Below are 14582 nucleotides of genomic sequence, written 5' to 3'. Positions count from 1 at the left end.
TATATATATATATATATATATATAATTTATTTGTTTCCTGGCAAGCAACTAAAAAACAAAAACTAAAAAACATTTTTGATGGCAAATTACTATTAATCACAAATTTTCAAAATTGCTGCAAAATAATTTTTTGGCTCTTTCAGTGGTACTTTTATTCTTTAACAGTTTGTAATACTAATTATAAGAGGAGGTACAGTATACCTTTAAGGAACACTCACTAAGAAAACATTTCAAATATCAGTGAGAGTGCAACAGTGCATGAACAAGCACATTTCATAACCCTACATCATTCCTAGAATTACAAAACAAATATACATATTATTGTCAGAATTGTTATACAAACCATAAACTATACATGTTGTAAAAATTTAAAAAAAAAAAAAAAAAAAAAACACATAAATGCATTGATACAATAAATTTACTTAATTAAATCCGAATACCATTATTATTTAACGAGTAAAAACTAACAATGGACTGCAAATGAAAGTAGGTTAACAGTGCTTCTCAAATAGTTTTCATTTTGTGTAGCTCCTGTGCAATGCTGTTCACACCCCTCAGCAGCTGACTGAGAAGCACATGTACATAAATTGACAAATGACTCTTGCTATATAAACCCAACACCATAAGAAGTGGAGGTGACAATAATTAATTACAGACACACAAAAGGCAGCACACTTGAGCTCATGCCAGTGACTGCATATATTGTCATTTTAATTTCCAAAAGCTATGGTACAGACAAGGGCTTCGGGTGTCTTTTTAAATAGAATGTCTAAGATAAATGAGCATATCAGGATGCATGGAGATTTCATCTTGTATGATGGGAACAAAAAATGTCTGGCCTTTTAATAGGTCAACGTCTGATCTGTGAAACCATAAAGCTCAGATAAATGTTATTTAAATGGCAAAATCTTAAACAGAGCAACTAAATATTCTAGATTTTAAGAGTGAAGACAAAACTAATGGCCTTTATGAACAATGCAACACATCCTCTCTCTGGCACACTGAGAATGAACACTTTTAACCAACAAATTATTCAAAAATGTGTTAAGAAGCACTATTGGGGATTCTGTATATCAAGGACAGTAGGCCTTTATAATGTCTCATTGTGAGTGCTCACTTATTATTTTTTCTTTTTTGTAATTCTTCTGGGTATTACAGAGTGGCATGGTGGTTGTTGTTATTTGTTATAATATTTCTTCAGCTTCTTTTAAAAGCTAAATATCCCCTTTGGGAGAAATAAAATATTATCTATCTAGATGAAAAAGCTAAACATTAATCAAGCAATCACCTAATGCACATATGCACCTACTATATTGCTCTATGGCACAAGGAATATAAGAAATATAATTTTGCCACAGATTTCTGTGCCTCATCATCATTGTCCACATTACATTTTAATACAAAAACTGGGAAATGTAAAACTGGTACCACACTGAGATATCATAAATAAAACTGTCTTTTATGTCTTATGGATGGAAAATAGAACAAGTCTAAGAAGTAAAAAAAAAAAGTAACCACAAACCCTAAAAATCACTTATAAAAAGCATGAAACATATAGGCATACTTACGAGGAACAAATTGACGAATAATAATAATAATAATACATGTTATTTATATAGCACCTTTCCTATGCTCAAGGCACTTACAGAATATAATAAAAAACGGCAGCGTATACAGTATATAGCATTGTACAAACCAGATAAATAAAGAAGATTAAGACAGTGAATTCTGAACAAAAAAGAAACAGACAACATAATTGATGGTCTAGCACACACACACAGGTTACATTAGCATCTTGACAGAGAAGTAAACTGAGAGAAAGGTAATAAAGTCAAGTAGAGCTAAAAGCCTTCCTGAACAGATGAGTTTTGAGTTGTTTTTTAAAAGAATTCATGGAGTCAGCTGACCTGATTAATTTTGGTAGGTCATTCCAGAGTCTGGGCGCTATACAGCTGAAGGCCCTGTCACCCATGGAGTGTAGATTAGTGAGGGGCACAACAAGGTTGCCAGAATCAGAGGACCTTAGTGGGCGGGCAGGCACATAGTGATGGAGAAGGTCATTGATGTAGTTTGGCATGAGGTTATTTAAGGCTTTGTAAGTTATTAGTAGGATTTTATATTCGATTCTGTAAGACACAGGGAGCCAGTGGAGACGGAGCAGGATGGGTGTTATGTGCTCGCTGCTGCTGGTTCGAGTAAGGACTCTTGCAGCTGAGTTTTGAATAAGCTGGAGCTGTGATATAAGATTAGAAGGGGCACCTGCCAGTAGGGAATTACAATAATCGATGCGGGATGTGATAAAAGCATGGACAAGTTTCTCAGCATTAGAAAAGGAGAGGAAGGAGCGAACACGGGATATGTTACGGAGGTGAAAGTAAGAGTTTCTTAATGTGATTTCTGTGGGCGGAATAAGAGAGGGAAGAATCAAAAATGACACCAAGATTTTTTACAGTAGAGGCAGGTCTGATGAGATCACCGCCAAGATAGACTGGGAAGGAGCTCACTTTATTAAGTTGCATTTTAGTCCCAATTTGCAGGAGTTCAGTTTTATTGCAATTTAATTTTAAAGAGTTCTGCTCCATCCAGGTTTTAATTTCACTAAGGCAGGTTGTGAGCTGAGAAAGCTCTGATGAAGTTCCACTTTTAACATTGAAGTAGAGTTGAGTATCATCTGCATAAAAATGATAACCCAGTCCATAGCTACGGATAATATGGCCAAGGGGAAGCATGTAAATACAGAAAAGCAGAGGACCGAGGACAGAGCCTTGAGGGACTCCTTGTGTGACTGGCGCTGAGCTGGATCTGCTCTTGCCAAGACTAACAAACTCTTGCCTATCAGTCAGATAGGACTTGAACCACTGGAGGGCAGTGCCAGAGATACCCAGCATGTTCTCCATTCTGGACAGTAGGATGTCATGTCTGACTGTGTCAAATGCTGCACTGAGGTCTAACAGAATTAATGTGCTGGTTTGTCCAGAGTCTGCTGCCATAAGCAAATCATTGGTTACCCGTAGCAGAGCAGTTTCACAGCTGTGCCGCGCCCTGAAACCAGACTGAAAGGGTTCCATCAAATTATTAGAGGTTAGGTAATTGGTGAGTTGGGAAGCTACAACACGCTCAAGAACTTTTGACAGGAAAGGTAAGTGGGAAATAGGCCGGAAATTGTTAAGATTGTCAGCATCAAGACCAGACTTTATTAACATGGGGTTACAGAAGCAATTTTAAAAGTAAGCGGCACAGAGCCAGTGTCAAGGGATGAGTTTATTATTGTTGTAACAGTCGGGATTATGGCATGAAGGCAGGATTTAAGTAGTGTGGTGGGGATGGGGTCCAGTACACAAGTAGTCGGCCTCATCTTACAAAGCAGGTTATTAACAGACGCAGATGTGACTGGTGAGAACTTAGAGAAGGAGCTGGATGGAGTGGGAAAACAGGGAGAGATATAAACAGATGATGTATTTATGTTAGTTGAATTATTTAGATCTTTAATTTTGTTACGGAAAAAGTGGAGGAATTCCTCACAGACTTCAGTAGAAGAGGTAGTTGGGCCAGATGCGGGTTCGAGTAGTTTATTAACTACAGAGAACAGAACCCTTGGGTTATAATGGCCACTTTCTATTATTCTGTCGTAATGGGTGTTCTGGGCAGAAGTTAGTGCTTCTCTGTAAGCTCTTTGGTGGTCAGAGAAAGCCTGGATGTGCACGGTGAGGCCAGTCTTACGTGACATTCTCTCAAGGCGTCGGCCAGCTGCTTTCATAGATCGCAAATCTGAGTTATACCAAGGAGCTGAACATTTAAAGGAAACCTCCTTATGTTTTAAAGGAGCTGTTTTATCTAATGCTGAATGAAGGGCTGTGTTATAGTGGTCAACAAGACTATCTAGTGTTGATGGAATAGCTGAAGACAGTAAAAGATCAGAAATGGATCCAGAAAGGATAGAGGGACAGATATTTTTAAGGTTTATATAAGAAATTTGTCATTTACAGGTAAGAGGAGGGAAAGGCAGTGAAAGAGTGAAAAATACTGCTTTATGGTCAGAGAGTCTAAACAAATATAAGCAAATTAACTTAAAACTAAACAGAAGAAAACATTTAGAAGCAGATAGTCTGCCTCTAAAGCTTGAATGATTATTCATGTGTCCAAAAAATTAGGTAATAAATCTGTTAAATATAACTTGCAATACATTATCCATCTAATCATTTTTGGAAAGTACATGGTTAAACAAGATCCTATAATTATGCCCACCAATTCAAGCACAAGGCAGGAAAACAACTCTGGATGGGATGGCAGTCCATTGCATTCTGCACATATACAAATGCCTACATTCCATTTCCCTTGTCAATCTGGAATTGACAATTAACATGCTCATTTTTGGCATGTAGAAAGAAATGAGAAAATCTTCAATAAAAAAAAAAAAAAAATATCACAAAGAGATTGATATGACTGTATAAGCTACACACAGACAGTGTCAAGGCTTGAAAAAAAACCCTGGGGCCAATGGACATGTAAGGCAAAAGAAATAGTCTCCACCTTTGTTAATTTCCAAGAATCACGCTCTCTTGTGAGTAATCTTATGTAGCATTTGAACAATAGTTTAGTGCTTAACGTTTAGGTCCAGAAAAACATATTTAGATTCTAAGCTAAACAGGCTTAGTGGATGAATAGAATACTACCTGTCAAGCCATGCGAGTAATGCCTTAGCAGCCCCAATAAGGTCCACCACAGAAGTCAGGAACTCATTAGGAGGCTTACGAGAGGAGCTGCCATCATATGTGGGGTTTTTTCTCCTGCAGGCTATGAAATTCTGGAGGTGGCTAGTTGAAGTGCGCATCTTCGTTACCAAATTTTTCAAGTTGTCAGTTTCAAGGCCATAATTCTGAAACACAAGGTAAACCAAAATCAGATTTTAAAGAGACAACTGATAAGAGCAATTTACTTCAAATTTCTTATCCTGGCGCTCTGCTTTTAATGGAGAAAAAAAGATTAACTAAACGTATAACTACCATACCCACATGGAATACAGATCCAAAAGTAGAGAAAGAAATTAGCATAATGCTTACTGAAAGTGTGTTTAACAACTACAGAGCAGAGCAATTAAAGTGGTATAATGTCAAGGTTGGTTAGTTAGTAGTGATGCATGTCTGAGCTAGGCAACACACAAAACCAAGGTATGCCCTTAAAAAAAAAAAAAAAAAAAAACTTGTAAACTAATAGGGGAATAATGAAACCAGTCATGCTGAACCTTGCACTATATGGGTCAGTAGTGTGTCAGAATTCAAATTTGTGCTAGGGTAAGGAGGGTCCCACCACTAAATGCACTAGCTGCTTTAGCCCATCAAACTCCACTATTGCTAAAAACAAAATAAAATTACTACCAAGATATTCAGACTATGTAACAATTCAGATAGCCATGTTGTGGAAGAATTCAGAATTTGTGCCCTTACAAAGAATTTATTAAATTGTATCTATAAATCATTTGTTACTGCAAATCTTAAACAGGAACCCAATTCACTTCGCATACGAGTCTGGTTTATGGTATTTTCAACCAGGAAACTCCTACATAGTAATTATCTTGGCATCTAAAGGCAGCAAATATGACGCCACCCTCATTGGGAAAAAATGCTATATCAACTGTGAAAGGAGTACTGGGCAAAGTTCACATTCTTTTGGACTTTATTAGAATCACAACAGCTCAGACAAATTCCTGAGCAGCTGAGAATCTGAGTTGAAAGATTTTCCTGTCACAAAGGGAATCAGAGAATCCACCCTTCCCTTACCACCAGAACAACATGTTTGTTGGTGAAGCTGGAGGGCCGAATTAAGACAGGCATGCAAATATTTATACAAGTGTTAAGGAGAATAGAACACAATAAGACTAATCTACAGTCCTACGTATAAAGACATTCCAAAACTCTTCCAGAGATCAACCCCAAATATACCCAAAACCTAAAGACAAACCAAACACATTCTAACAACAAAATGTTGACAGAAAATGCTGGGATTGAGCTACAGTCTGTCAAACCCAATGATCCTTAAGAGTTTTTTGCTTGAGAATGGATTTTATTAGTCAGAGATGAAAATATTTATTAAGGATTACTCTAAGATAGTGAACAGAGTCAAGATGATTGTGCATCATTGTGTAAAGTACATGTTGCCCTTGAATTACAAACAACTGCTTTGTGAAAATTCATGCATATGAAGAAAGTCTTTTAATATCCATTCTCATTTTACAAGCCGCAATGTAGCTGGGACGATTTTGAAATGCGTGCCATTACAGCCAACACTCAATTACTGTTGCAGTCATTCTAAATACACCTCACTGCAGCCTGTGGAATGGAGTGGGGGTAGATGTGGGTGACATGCAATCCTAGTCTCAGTCGTTCTCATAGCTCATGCTGCATTCAGAGACTGCCCTTATGACAGTCTGCCATACAGGGTTACTTAACCTCTCACATGTCTACCCTTGCATTATCCTAAGCATCACACATACAAAAAACAGTTTGAAAAGCCTAAGAAAGAGTGAAAGGCATTCCTTTAAATGTGAAACTTGAATTGATAAGGCATAGATAAACAGCTTTATTAAACATTACTTACCCCAATAAGATATTGCCCTTCATTACTGTTTGTGTTGATGACTAATGTTACTATTAAAACTAATTCAGTTGATTATCATGTATTATGATATGCAAGCTTTCGAGGCAACTCAGACCCCTTCTTCAGATTACATCTTGCCTGAAGAAGGGGCCTGAGTTGCCTCGAAAGCTTGCATATTGTAATCTATTTAGTTAGCCAATAAAAGGTGTCATTTTGCTTGACTTTTCACTACATTCATAATGGCTAACATGGTACAACACCCTAGTACTACATGTATTTTGATGTTATTTGAAGACAAATGAACGGCATGTTTAGGACCTGGGAAAGCTTAAAAATGTTTTACAACATACAAAATGGTAATTAGGTGATCATGTTACAAAAATTCACCTCACAAAGAGGATTTCAGGAATTGATTAACTTATGGGGAAGCCAGTATATGTTACCATTCTCATAGGCACTTTACTTTGAATACATGAAACAGGAAACGGGTGAGAATGTCAACTCAGCAAATTAACATTCACCACTTGGGCTGCGCACAACTGGCAATGAATATGAGTAGATGAAGCTGCAGAGGGAATAAAGAATTTATAGATTTGTGATCTTGTCAGTGAGCCAGAAGAGCATCCCACTGGACAGAGCTTTAGCATATCAGTAAATTACCAGTGGAACAAACAAAAATCATTTCAGTTTAGTTTCCATCAGTAGACAAAATAATTCCGAAAGGTTTGAACACTTTCAAAAACGCATTGCTCAAAACAGACTCAGTGTCCCAGTAATGAAAAAAGACGAATATACTTAATTAAGCATTGCTGTTATTATTAACATTTATTTGCTCCTCAAAAACACATTAGGAATGGAACGGTTTCTTCTACATGTAAATATCAGCTTGGTTAGCACTTTGAGAAGCATACGATGAACGGCTCTGCTTCCCAGTGCTATATAGTTTAAATGCAAATATCTTGCATGAAAAAATGAAAGGCGAGTAGATAAAATGCAAACATTCTCCCATAGGTGTGCTGTTTGTTTTTAAAACCCTTTAGGAGATTGAACTTGAAAATTAAACTCTTGAAAAGGAAGTTATTAAACTTACTTATACAGTCAGCCCATGCAATTTGCAGATCTGCCTCTTTGTGAGTTTGTCATCAGTAATGAAATGGTAATTATTTGTAAGCTTTGCAAGTTGTTAACGGGAAAGATGTAATTCCCACAATTCTGTGTGTTTTAATTAAAGACAGGAATTTTGACCAACAAACAAGGGGGAGAGGCAGAACTTCAAGTCAGGCACACAGCATTGTGGAAATAACATCTTTGCCATTTATTATGAACTCCAACTTTCCAGGAAGTAACTTTAAATTTTACCAAACAATGCACACACTTTGCAAAATTTTGACTAAATGAATAGATATTCTGCAGTGGGTTGGCACCCTGCCCAGGATTGGTTCCTGCCTTGTCCCCTGTGTTGGTTGGGATTGGCTCTGGCAGACCCCCCCGTGACCCTGTGTTCAGATTCAGCGGGTTGGAAAATGGATGGATGGATGAATAGATATTGGACATGTGGATTATGTAATATGAGTTACACAAGGAATTTTTTTTCTTCCCCCCCCCATGGAGATTTTTCACATCATTTGCCATTGTCCACATTTAATCACCAACTGACTGTTTTCTTTGAATGTTCAAGATGTATTTCCTCTACAAAAACATGACATTAAATTTTTTGTTCCTCGCCCATCACTACAAACTGCATGGGGTAAGTAACATTTAAAAAAAAAAAAAAAAAAACGTGTTTGGGTGGGATATTCCTTTAACGAGTGAACAGTAAAGTGTATCAATAAAATAGAGCAGGAAATCCTTAAAGCCATTTCAGCAGTGGGCATGAACGCTCTGTATGTTACTGTTGCAGAACAGTACTATATTTGTTATATATTTATAACTGCGCTGTGTTGTCCATACTTTGTTAAATAACCAACTGTATTTTATTGGTAAGGCTTATGGTCAACAGTACAGTATTAGGAGGTAAAGTGGTGGGGGGGCCAAAAGTATTTGCAGAATTTTGCATTTGTGGGAAATCTGCAGCCCTATCCCCTGCAAATCACAAGGGATAACTGCACCGATAAGGATGGATGATGATTGTTGTGAGTTTTATTAAGCACAATAGAAAAAAAAAAACAAAAGAAACAAAAACACATGCACGCACACGCGCGCACGCACACACACACACACACGCACACACACAATGTGACAGTGGTACTTCAGTTTCTTTTTTAGCTTCCCGAAACCACCATCTGATATTCAATTGGAAACAGACAAAAGGAACTTGCTGTCCATTCAGCAAAAACCTCCAAGTCTACAACATTCAATACCTGCAATATATACAGTACTTTACTAACATAATTCACTTCAAAATGTATTTTTTCTTTGGAGAGACGACCTATCCTACATTACTGTGCTATAAAACAGAAAACCCTAGGATATAATTAGAGCATTGCTTCACCACTTCCTGGGTCCCGTAGCTGTAGATCCTTAAATTTCCGTTTTCCTCTCAGCACACTTCTACCCCACATAATTAAAGTTCCCATTTTGCTCTCAAACAGACTTATCTAACATTTTGCAAAGCTATAAGTTATTATTTCTTGCTCTGACGTTATCATGGCTTCAATTACACAACTCTCTGTAGTCATGTTAATTATCTAGATGTGTATTTAATATATGTAAAAGTTGAATGGTTATGTCTTTTTACATTACTAAATTACATCTGTAAATCTATGCATGCATTCTCACCCATGAAAAATTTTACATGGCAATAAACTGAACTGTGTAATTTACATGGAAAAAATTAGAATTTCTTTTGATGAATAATCAGTTTTCTTAATTTAATAATTATACGGAAGGAAGTCTGAAAGTTAAGATCCTTGAAACAGCAGTACTCACATTGTATAAACCTGCAATTCAATCACGAAAATTCACTATAGCACACACAAAAGAAGAATGTTTAATGGTAAGGATTCCCAATTCCAATGAGACCACTGCAGTTGATGTAACAGATGGAGTGTTTATATGACATAGTTAAAACAGCAAATTATAAAGCACAATTCTTTTGAAAACAGCTAGCTTCTACGCAGACATACAATTAAGAGAAGATCATGTGTGTTCATCTGCAGCAATCCTAGTAATGTAGTATTGTGAATCAAATGTAAATACTGTATTCAAACATACAGCTTCTTCTAGAAAAAGACAGAAAAAAATTAAACAAAAACATACATTCACACAGTATATAAAAAAAGAATAAAAGCTACATATAAAAGTGACCCACAGTGATAATGATACAACACTGCATCAACACATGGCAAAAAGAAAAACATACCTGGAAATCCTTTGTGTTCAAGGCAGGAGAATTTCAGATTGCAATTGTGCTTATTATTTCTCTATTATATTAAAAAAGTTTTTTGTCATGTCCGTGTTATTCAGCCCCCTCCATGAGTGTCAAAACTAGTTACATAAATGATAGTTGATAACTACTTGATGGATATACAAATATTTTAAAGCTCGTTACTCTTTGTACTTATGTATTTTATATTCTAATACAGAAAAGGTACAATATTGTTCACATGAATAATGGTACTACTTCTAATAAAATAAAAAAAACTATTGAATGGCATTTCTGTTTTTGCTACGGTATCAAATATTGTAGGTATCAGGTATTCACTGATATTGGCATGAAACACAACCATTCTGGTATTGTGATGTCCCTAATTGATGCATATGTTAACATTCTATATTACATGACATCAATGAAACTGGATGAGGGTATTTTTATAAGCTTTCAACCCCTTCATGAATTGAATTAATGGCTACGTGATCATAAGCCAAACCCTCCCAACTAAACTGAAATTGCTTACTTTTTATGAAAAAAAATTTAAGAGAGTTTCACAAAAGGAAAATGATATCATGGCACATAATCAATTCAGTCACAGCCACTTTCTTCAAACAATTATGGGAGAGACACCGTCCATTACGTGTGAAAGTGATAGGTTCACTGAAAACCATAAACTCAAGGCTTGGCTATATTAGTATGTATTATACTGTACGTTAGGTAAGTGGACACTCAAAGCCTCTTTTTGCACAACCTTCACATTAAAAGAAAATAATATACAGTACCCAAAACAGTCTCATTTTCATTATAATTAGATTGACAAGTCATACATTTTCTTCAGAGCCTCTTATAATTAAAAAAAAAAAAAAACATAATAAAAAAAAGACCTGAAAGATACCCCTTTCACTTGGTCAATACTTTGCTGGCAACCTTCTTCTCTGCACAATTTCTGATCCTTTGTTAACTGAGTAACAGTGATGCACAGCAACTGAAATAGTGCCACAGATTTTCTACTTCCACTGGGAAATTCAAGGACATCCATTTCCTGCTTCTGAAGGCAAAGCAGCAGCATCATGTCACTGTCCCATTGGAAGACCAAATTCTTGCCTAGAATGGCAGAGGGGTTTTATTTTCAACACTTCTCCATACTGTATCCTGCTCGTCTTTCAATCAGTTAATAAGTTTGCCAGCCTCTGTTGCAGAAAAGCATCCACAACAATGATATTACTACCAGAATACTTTAATACAGGGCTACATGACTTGACTAATTTGTAGTGTTCAGCTTGTCTTGCACATTCAGGTCAAAAACTTTTTAAGTTTATTTAGACCTTAAAATTTTTCACAACAAATATGAAGTTTTCTGTAGGTGATGTTTAACAGACGTGTTTTCCTATCAGCCAGGTATTTTTGGTCACTCCCCTATAAAAAGTCCCTTTCTAGAATACCTTTGACATAGCTGGTCCATGAACATCATTTTTAATTAAAGCCACTGTCTGTGATGACTCCTTCAGTATCACAACTGACCTTGTGGTAACTTCCCTTAAAAAGTACCTTTATTGTCTGGAAAGCATTAGACAGACAGACAGATAAATCAAAGCACTGTGGCAGTGGATTTGCAGTTTTTCCACCTTTGTACAATACGCGTCAACTTTTGAGGGATGTTTAATGCATTTGAAAAAGTCCTGGATGTTTTCCCAGGATCCGAATTTGATCTCAATACAAGCAACATTTTTTCCACATGTTAACACTGCCAGTGCTAAATTGCTTCTTTTAGTTTTAAACAACTAATTTTACTGCTTTTTAATTGCTTCTCATTTTCTTAAACAGTAGCCAATTAACAATGAGATGAAAATGACAAAGGAACCAGCAGCTCACCATCACACCTAATCCCATTTACACCTGTGTGTTCATCATGAAGTATTTATCTATTCTCTCTATATAAAATGATTGGGAAATCATGCAACGTTTTCACGTGATGTTTTCATGCAACACACATTTTTCTTCAAAATTGTAAGTTATATAGTATATATGTACATATCATTTCTTTCTTCTTCATTGGGAGAATACAACAATGTACTCTCATGTCAATACAACCAATTTAAAATGAATACATCAGACAAAATAAATTATATACATCTGCTCTGCCAAGAACAGTAGTAGTTTATTTGAGTGCTAGCAGTTGATAAATGAACATTATGTAATGACACAGGCTTACAAATTGTAAAAATACATCAATTTTCAATTGCCGGCAAAATCACGACTGGTGATCATGCAGGAGAAGTTGTATTTCTTTTTCATTATAAGTTAGATACTGAAGATACTTCAGCAAGTACATTACCATTCTTCTTCCTTAGAAAACAATTTCCAATAGTTTTAGCATTTGTTATAAATATAAAATACTGTAAATCTCATGGCCAGAGTTTTGACCGTGTTGGAATATACATGTGGACCGATAGCAAGCGAAGTGAGCAGTTGAGTGGGGGTTAGGCCTCAAAGGCAGCTAGCCAGGGTTACAAACAGCTCTAGTTTTAATACAAGATATTTAGAAAAAATAAAAGAGAAAAAAGTGAATTACTAATCTGTTATTACATGTATACATATCTATTACACATTTTAATAATATTCTCAGAAAAGAAAAATCTATAAACATAAGAATCACCTGGCTTGGAGGAATGAATCCCCCACACACAGAAAAAAAAAAAGGACTAGGATTGTCAAAAGTATCAAAATGTTGATAACTATTGACTGTAACATTTCAGAAATTGTTTCAATACTCATTTTTCATGGTATTGATTCTATAGCATAAATTACTAATGCACTTCCTATTTGTTCTGGTTGTGGACTTCTGAGCCTTGTAGGCTACCAATGGGCATGCAGCCCCATTTCTTATTTCTAAATTATAGAAACATTACTTGGTATAAGCGTGTAAATTGTTGTGTATAATTATTTGTTAATTATTTCTAAAGAAAAGCACTTTACTATCTAATTGCGGTCTTCAACACTTAAATCAGATGTGTGGACTTCCTATGGATTCAAACGGTTAGTCGGTAAAGAAGAACTTAAAAGCAAAGCCATATGAAAGCTGTGCTGCTCAGAAGTATTGTAACACAACAAATTTGAGAAATCATTTATCCCAACACTAGCAAAATACCCGCGCTTCGCAGCGGAGAAGTACTGTGTTAAAGAGGTTATGAAAAAAAAGGAAACATTTTAAAAATAACGTAACATGATTGTCAATGTAATTGTGTTGTCATTGTTATAACTGTTGCTGTCTTTTATATATATATATATATATATATATATATATATATATATATATATATATATATATATATATATATATTATATATATATAATATACACACACACATAAACATTTATATACATATACATATATATACATATCTACATATACACATCTACATATATATACACACATACATAAACACACACATAAGACTTACTGAGTGAAACGGGCTTTCATTGACAACCATGTTACGTTATTTTTAAAATGTTTCCTTTTTTTTCATAACCTCTTTAACACACTACTTCTCCGCTGCGAAGCGCGGGTATTTTGCTAGTATATATATATATATATATATATATATACATATACACACATACATGCAGTTTTAATAACACAGAAATCAATATAAACATTAACATCATTATCATATGAGAATATGAAGTAATATATAAGAAGCACATTTCATATAAATATAAATTATTACACAGTAAAATCTTCTTCTGTAATTTGCTACCGTGGCAATTTGTGTGTCTGTCCAGGATTTTAAATGACCTGTAGCTCGCAAACCGTTTCACCTATACACTTGAAATGTGGTACACATATAGTACGTCACGTCTACTATACGCTTTACGGGTGATGATTGTTTTACTCTTTTTATCTTTATTTTATTTTATTGTAGAATCAACTCCTATCTGCGCACAGCAGGGCAGCCGTGGGCGGATGCGTATGGTGTATTCACTCCATGTTATCGTGCATTGCGCTGTCAGTGGTATTTTGATAAAAGAATTTGAACAACATATAACAACCGTATAAATTATTAAACAGTAAAACATTAACAGTTAAGAAGTAAAGTTACATTAAGTACTACTGCAGTGCCTTCGGGTATACCTCATTTTTTGTTTGCCCATTATATGCTTAAATGTATACATTTTTTGTTGCACCTACCCGAGAACACGCGACATATAACCGAGCGTGGGAGAAGCATGGATTTTAAACACGCGTTGAGTTGATCTGCTGGTCTCCCTCGTGGAATAACTGGTAATGTTTGACTAAAATCTACAGCGAGTAAAACGACATTACCTCCTATTTTTTTTTTTACGATCTCTGAGATCTTGCTTTTTTCGGTTCAAGGCTTCATAAGCTCTTTTATGTTGTATGGTGTACTTATCCCAAACCATCATCTTTGAATGTTGCAAGACTTTCGCCTTGGATGTAGATCGGGGTAATTACATTCATTGCATTCCTAGTCTGAATCACAATGTGATTGTATGGGTGGTTACCTGGCACTGTAGGGTTGCCACCCGTCCTTTAAAATACGGAATCGTGCCGCGTTTGAGAATGAAATTGCGAGTCCCGTTTTGAATCAATACT

The 14582-nt window shown here is 35.7% G+C and overlaps 1 protein-coding gene across 3 annotated transcripts in view; it reads right to left on the bottom strand.

The window, feature by feature from the left end:
* Nucleotides 1-14582, bottom strand: part of ipcef1 (interaction protein for cytohesin exchange factors 1) — a 315976-nt gene that overhangs the window by 223621 nt on the left and 77773 nt on the right. For all 3 annotated transcript variants that reach the window (XM_028797427.2, XM_028797428.2, XM_051925198.1), the window contains exon 3: nt 4674-4876. In XM_028797427.2, coding sequence (XP_028653260.1) covers nt 4674-4876 — 203 coding nt within the window. The remainder of the gene's footprint in view (nt 1-4673; nt 4877-14582) is intronic.

This window comes from Erpetoichthys calabaricus, chromosome 3 (genome assembly GCF_900747795.2).
Source record: "Erpetoichthys calabaricus chromosome 3, fErpCal1.3, whole genome shotgun sequence".
Taxonomy (NCBI): domain Eukaryota; kingdom Metazoa; phylum Chordata; class Cladistia; order Polypteriformes; family Polypteridae; genus Erpetoichthys; species Erpetoichthys calabaricus.
Note: the sequence above shows the minus strand (reverse complement) of the source record. Positions and strands in the feature narration are given on the sequence as shown.